General features: G+C 40.2%; 1 protein-coding gene across 4 annotated transcripts; it reads left to right on the top strand.

Annotated features, from left to right (window-relative positions):
* The first annotated feature begins 317 nt into the window (after nt 1-317).
* LOC143064435 (uncharacterized) lies at nt 318-6,652 on the top strand. 4 transcript variants are annotated; one of them, XM_076237259.1, is made up of 5 exons: nt 318-391; nt 1,051-1,128; nt 2,747-2,887; nt 3,685-5,199; nt 5,278-6,652. In XM_076237259.1, exons 2-5 carry the CDS (start codon nt 1,074-1,076, stop codon nt 6,360-6,362), a joined length of 2,796 nt encoding a protein of 931 aa, XP_076093374.1. In that variant the 5' UTR covers nt 318-391; nt 1,051-1,073; the 3' UTR covers nt 6,363-6,652. The 4 variants fall into 4 exon arrangements, with proteins under 4 accessions (XP_076093374.1, XP_076093373.1, XP_076093372.1 ...); XM_076237258.1 differs by having other exon boundaries at nt 5,263-6,652; XM_076237257.1 differs by having other exon boundaries at nt 5,230-6,652.
* Nucleotides 6,653-7,158: the final 506 nt, after the last annotated feature.

Below are 7,158 nucleotides of genomic sequence, written 5' to 3'. Positions count from 1 at the left end.
GTAAATGTGCAGTAATTATGTAAGATTATTTCCTCTATTTTCCAATTTGTATTCCATTGACTGCTGAATTCGTATTACTGTCATTTCTAATGAGTGACCTTGTAGCTGAGGTATAGCGAAAATTAATTTATATATCTTAATAACAAGACAAATTAAGATATGTGAATAATTATAATTATAATTAGAAATAATAATTAGATATGGTAAATGATGTAATTAATCAAATTTCACTTATTTTATTGTTCATGAATCTAAGGTGGGTTTGGTCATGTTCGTTGACTCTGACGTGGTGTTTTGTGACAGGGTAAGGCGTAAACACTATAAAACACAGAACCAAGTTGGATATCGGCACTCGCCAGGAATATTCTAAACCTTGTTTCACAGGAACTCAGTAAGTCATAGCTTAACTTGATTCTAAAAAGGAAACGAAAAAGAAACAAACAAAATATTTTCGATAACTTCTATTTCATAAAATGGTTTGAATAAATAACATTTGGAGTATATGAATGAAATTTTGATTATTGAATATATTTTTTTAGTATATTAGCGTACATTTAATTTATTGTTTTATTTTCAACTTCAATTGTTTGCATTAAGAATAATAATTGTAATGATGATCGTGATGATAATTATAATACAAAACGCGACAATTTAGGTATTCAGTAGCAATTCGGGGTTATATTACACAATAATATAGTCCCAAGTAAATGATAATGGCTCTAGTTTTAAATGACAGTTAAAAATTCTACGAAAGATAAAACATTTCTGCGAAGGAACAGCAAGCCTTTGGGAAATGACAAAACATAATATTAACTTCCCTCACTTGTCTTTTGATTCAAGACTGAAATTGCGAAACGTTCCATAGAGAATATTGCTTTTGGTTATAACTTATTGTACAAAATATTTGACTCTACTATTAAGATGTTTTACTTTTAAGATGTTTGAACCAGTTATAACAGTTCTTGTACCGTTTTTCTTTCTTTCGAATATTACTGTGAAAAGTTTTGCTTTGATTTGAATTATTAATGCTATAAATGTATTCTTTTTCAGTCGTTTCGGTGAAGAGGTTTTACATGATGCTTCTTCAATTACTATTTCTGAGTTCGCTAGTCTCTCTATCTTCACAAAGTAAGTGCAGTTTAATAACTTTATGATATACTTTATATTACTTTGTATACGAAGATGTTTGTTTTAACAATTCAACATATATACTCAAAGGTATCAACATATCAAGATTTTTCTAAAGCATACCTTTTAAATTGTTTATTTAGTGAATTTGAATAATATATACAAGTTGATGAGTATACCTAGTCCCAAAGTACACATATAATGGTAAAACACAACTCTGGTTGAAAAAAAAAAATTCGGACTATAACAGTTTATGCGGATTGATACTTTTATAGTATTGTATGGTTATGCAAATTCCAACACCTCCAGTAAATTTTTACTATTATATACACTAACTGGCGATCCTTGATACCTCAAGTAAAGTCTGACTGTTATACACTGACTAGACGCACATGTTTCAATAAGTAAATTCTAACAGTTACAAGTACTGACATGTGGGCAAGTTTCAATAAGCAAATTCCGACTTATTGTTACACATACTGATTAGCGGTGCATGTTTCCATAAGTAAATTCTAACTGATATATAAACTGACTAGCGGTACACGTTTCGATCAGTAAATTATAACTCTATACACTGATTAGCGATACGTAATACCTCAAGTAAATTTGACTGTTATATACACTGACTAGACGCACATTTTTCAATACGTAAATTCTAACTATTATATACACTGACAAGCGGTACACGTTTCAATAAGTAAATTCTTACTGTTACACATACTGACTAGCGGTACATGCTTCGATAAGTAAATTCTTACTGTTACACATACTAACTAGCGGTACATGCTTCGATAAGTAAATTCCTATTGTTACACATTCTGACTAGCGGTACATGCTTAAATTAGTAAATTCTTACTGTTACACATACTGACTATCGGTACATGCTTCAATAGGTAAGTTCTTATTGTTACACATACGAACTAGCGGTACATGTTCAATAAGTAAATTCTTACTGTTACACATACTGACTAGCGGTAAATGCTTCAATAAGTAAATTCTTACTTCTACACATACTATAAACTAGCGGTACATGCTTCAATAAGTAAATTCTTACTTTGACACATACTGACTAGCGGTACATGATACAATGTGTCTATGTAACTTTCCAGTAATGTGGGTGTTTTTTTTTTCTTTCTTTATGCCTTCAGAATATTTGTTCGTCCCGTTATGCATGTTATACATATGTTTGCATTGGCTCTGAACATTGCCGTTTTGAAAATAATTCATCTCGCTGGATTCCTGATAATTATACTCATTTAAGCACACACGTTATAGTGTGCCTCCGCAAGTTTAAAACAAAACCCGCTTAATTAAATTCAATAGTAAAAAGCGGTCAACAAGTCTTTAATAATGTTTTAGTTTGCCTCAGCTGTCAATCAGTCTCTTCCTTACCTATTAGTCCCTATTTTAATGCATTAACTTTTACTTGACGACCTCATCATAAGCGAGCAATGCCGTGTCATCATAATTCATTTATTCTCAGAAATCATTTAATAAGATTAAATTTCCCGTTATATGTTAATAAAATGCATGGATATATCGGACGGACGAAATATTCTCGAATAATAGACAGACACGCTGTGTTCAATTTCCACATATGAACTATTTATTTTTCTAGGTTGTGGACTGCGTAAAGTAAAAGGCGATATACGAAAATATGAACAATTTGTAAATGGCGTCGGATGGAAGGACATGTGGTGTGCAATTGGCACTGGTTTTAGTGATCAAGATTGCGACTGTACAATCAGAGTATCAGGCGGTAAATATATATATATATATATATATATATATATATATATACACGAATATACGAACAATACTCACATCAGTGTACACATACTGTAAAAAAAACCGACGACCACACACACCCACACACTAACACACACAGATATATAAAAAATCTGCAGTTTTGTCGTAGAAGTGAGAAGTGAACATCTTATACTAGTACCGTTGTGCAAATTTTTACACTTTTATTTATATACATATATACATATCGCACATGTATTTCACTATGAAGAAACAGTTACTAGCAAAAAACACTAGCAAAGAAAAGACAGCGTCGATGGAATTTTAAAAATGATGACTAACGAAAAAGAATTTCTAATAGAAATGTTAATAAAATCGGTTTAAATTTTTACAAATCCTTACATATTACTGATAATTATACTCGTCAACAAAAAGAAAAGATACACAAGTTTGAACTCAAATTTATAATAAAATATAATAAATAGGAACAACCGTTAAATTGTCTAATGTTTCCACAAAGCGAATTATAAATGTATATGATTAAAAGAATCTGACCAAATTAGAAAGTTAAAGAATATTGAGTGATTGAACACAGGGGTCAAATTATTTTTAAAATACTCAAAATGTGCCAATATATGTCAAAATTGCAACGGAAACCCATTTATAATTCATTGATGACTGATTCATTTATCTGTGGATATAATTAAAAATTAATCGAGAACTTTCAAATTGATCCTGCTTGCGGAAAAATTATAATAAGGAACCGACATACCATTATCTAGCTTTAAAAACTAAATTTTGTTTTAACAGGTTTTGGAGGCTATTCAGGAGCAGGCGCAGCTGCAAGTGCATCAGCATCTGCAGGTGCTGCCGCAGGTGGAGGTGGAGTTGGAGGCGGTGTAGGAATTGGAGTTGGAAGTGGTGTCGGAGTCGGAGGTGGTCTCCTAGTAGGAAGTGGTGTTGGTGTAGGAGGTGGTGGTGGTGTCGGAGGTGGAGCCTTAGATCTGGGTTCATACCTTGGTGGAGCCATAAGTGGTGCTGCTGCTGCCGCAGCTGCCGCTGCCAGCGCTGGTGCTGGTGGTCTTGGTGGACTTGACGCAGAAGATATTAGATTAGCAGCAATTCTCTCAGGTGGAAGTGGTGCCGGTGCTGGTGCTGGTGCTGGTGGTGCTGGAGGACTTGGAGGACTTGGAGGAGGACTTGGAGGAGGACTGGGAGGATTATTGGGAGGCGGAGGTGGCGGAGGAGGAGGTGGTGGTGGAGGTGGTGGAGACGGTGGAGAAGGCGGTGATTATGGCGATGGTGAAGATGACTCTAGTTCTAGTTCAGATGACTCTAGCTCTAGTTCAGATGACAGTTCAAGTGACAGTAGTGAGGACTATGACGAACTTGCAGCTGAACTCGGTCTAGGAGGTGGTGATATTGATGAGCTTCTTGCATCATTAGGTGGTGGAGCTGGTGGAGCTGGTGGATCCGGTGGAGATGGATTTGGTTATGGATATGGTGGAGCATTAGATATAGATTTAGGAGATCTTGAAGAATTATTAGGTGGACTTGATACCATTGATCTTGAGGATGCTGCAGTTTTGTCTGCTCTTGGTCTAGGTGGTGGAAGTGGACTTGGAGGCGGAAGTGCCGCAGCTGCAGCAGCAGCAGCAGCAGCAGCTGCAGGAGGACTTGGAGGCGGAAGTGCCGCAGCTGCAGCAGCAGCCGCAGCAGCAGCTGCCGGAGGACTTGGAGGTGGAAGTGCAGCAGCAGCAGCGGCGGCAGCAGCTGCTGCAGGAGGAGCTGGTGGAATAGGTGGTTCAAGTGCAGCAGCTGCAGCCGCAGCAGCCGCAGCTGCAGGTAGACGGGCAGCAGCAGCAGCCGGTGCTAGTGCTGCTGCAGGTGGTTCTGGTGGAACTTTAAGACAAAGGCTTATTTCTAGAATAATAGCTCGACGACAATCAGCAGCAAGTGCCGCAGCAGCTGCAGCTGCCTCTGCATCTGGAGGAGGTGGAGCAGGAGGTGGAGCAGGAGCAGGATCTGGTGCTGGAGCAGGAGCAGGAGGTGGAGCAGGATCAGGATCTGGAGCTGGAGCAGGAGCAGGAGCTGGAGCTGGAGCAGGTGGATCAAATGGTGGAGCAGGAGGTGCAAGTGCAGCCGCAGCCGCAGCAGCAGCAGCAGCAGGAGGTGCAGGAAGTGGAGCTGGAGGTGCTTCATCTGCAGCTGCTGCCGCTGCAGCAGGAGGTCGTTCAGGTTTAATCAGATGGTTGATAGCAAGACGTGCTGCCGCTAGAGCAGCTGCTTCAGCTGGAGCTAGTGCTGGAGGTGCTGGTGCTGGAGGTGCTGGTGCTGGAGGCGCTGGTGCTGGAGGTGCTGGAGGCGCTGGTGCTGGAGGCGCTGGAGGCGCTGGTGCTGGAGGTGCTGGAGGTGCTGGTGCTGGAGGTGCTGATGGATCCGGTGCTGGTGGAGCTGGTGGAGACGGCGATTGCGAATCTTCAGATTCAGACTCAGGATCTGATTCTGACTCTGATAATGATACTGACAGTTCAGACAGCGACACTGGAAGTGATGCATCGGATTCTGACTCTGGTTCAGACCCAGATGGTGATGGTGATTCCGATAGTTCTGGTACTTCAGAAAGTTCTGAAAGTAGCGACAGTGATTACTCAAGTGACGATGATGACGAGGAAAGCGAGAGTGATGACAGTTTCCGATCAGCAGCCAAAATAATTATTCAGCTTCTAACCAGACTTTTGATGTCCGGAGGATTAGGTGGTGCTGGAAGTAGTGCATCCGCTGGTGCCAGTGCAGGAGCAGCTGCAGGTGGAGCAGGAGGAGCTGGATTAGGATTTGGCGGTTGGGGAGGTGCTGGTGCTGGTGCTGGTGCTAGTGCCGCCGCTGCCGCTGCCGCTGCCGCTGCTGCTGGTGCAGGCAATTTCGGTGGAGTTGGTGGATATGGAGGAGGAGCATCAGCTCAAGCTTTTGCTGCTGCATCTGCAGCAGCCGCTGCAGCTAGAAGAGCAAAACTTCTTAATTTGTTGTTTTCTAGATCATCAGCATCAGCAGCTGCAATTGCCGCAGCTTCAGCAAGAGCAGGAGCAGGAGGAAGATTTGGAGGAGGATTTGGAGGTCGAGCTGCTGCAGGCGCATCTGCCAGTGCTGGAGCTAGTGCAGGAGGTGGTGGTAATGATGGTGGTTCATCGAGTGCTGCCGCCGCCGCTGCTGCAGCTGCTGCAGCTGCAAGAAACGCTAATCTGAGAGGCTGGTTGGTTGCCAGTGGTGTAGGAGCAGGAGCTGGTGCTGGAGCCGGTGCTGGTGCTGGAGGTTTTGGAGTAGGAGGTGGAAGTGGATCTGGTTCCGGAAGTAGTGGTTCCGGAGGTAGTGGTAGCTCCAACAATAATGATGGAAGTAATGATACTTCTAACAATGGCGTCAAATTGTATGCTTATGACTATTATAAAGACGATAGTTCAAAAAGTTCAGGATATGAAAATTCTAAATAAGTAACCATAGATGTTCATGTTATCATTTACCTCTACAATTCTAAAATTATATTCAATAGTCAAATCCGTTTGTTACGGAGTACACTGGTCTCGCTGTCCCTATTAACAATGTTTGAGAATATAACTGAACGATAGTTAATGAAGCAATCCATTATTGTGGATAAACATCGATCTACAGAATATTGTGATTTTTGTATGTATTTATTGTTGTTAATCAAAGGCCTTGTGTGTTGTTTTATTTGTGCGAATATTTTCGTATAATAAATGAATAAAATTATCCCATATTGGTATTATTTTAGAAACTTTTCTATACGAATTTGCGATGAAAAATACAACAATTAACCTAAATAAAAGTGATACTGGCCGTGCATTTACATGTATAATTGGTTCTTTTTTTGTCGGGATGTACAAGTACCCGGCCACGTCCACTTGTATTTTTGTGCATCTGATGAGTTAAGCCTTTTTCAACTGATTTTTATAGTTCGTATTTATGTTGTACTGTTATACCACTGTACCAGGTTAGGGGGAGGGTTGGGATCCCGCTAACATGTTTAACCCCGCCACATTATGTAAGTATGTGCCAAACCCAAGTCAGGAGACTGTAATTCAGTGGTTGTCGTTTATTTATGTGTTACATGTTTGTTTTTCGTTCATTTTTTTTTATATAAATAAGGCCGTTAGTTTTCTCGTTTGAATTGTTTTACATTGTCTTATCGGGGCCTTTTATAGCTGACTATGCGCTATGGGCGTTGCTCATTGTTGAAGGCCGTACTGTGACCTATAGTTGTTAATGTCT

This window comes from Mytilus galloprovincialis, chromosome 2, assembly GCF_965363235.1.
Source record: "Mytilus galloprovincialis chromosome 2, xbMytGall1.hap1.1, whole genome shotgun sequence".
Lineage (NCBI taxonomy): Eukaryota > Metazoa > Mollusca > Bivalvia > Mytilida > Mytilidae > Mytilus > Mytilus galloprovincialis.
The sequence above is the reverse complement of the archived record's forward strand: the minus strand, read 5'-3'. Positions and strand labels throughout refer to the sequence as shown.

Excerpts from the sequence above, each read along its gene's own strand:
- LOC143064435 (XM_076237256.1), top strand. The coding sequence starts at position 1,074 with ATGATGCTTCTTCAATTACTATTTCTGAGTTCGCTAGTCTCTCTATCT. Across the intron at positions 1,129-2,746 it reads AGTCTCTCTATCTTCACAAA|GTTGTGGACTGCGTAAAGTA; the intron begins GTAAGTGCAGTT and ends TTATTTTTCTAG. Across the intron at positions 2,888-3,684 it reads TACAATCAGAGTATCAGGCG|GTTTTGGAGGCTATTCAGGA; the intron begins GTAAATATATAT and ends TTGTTTTAACAG.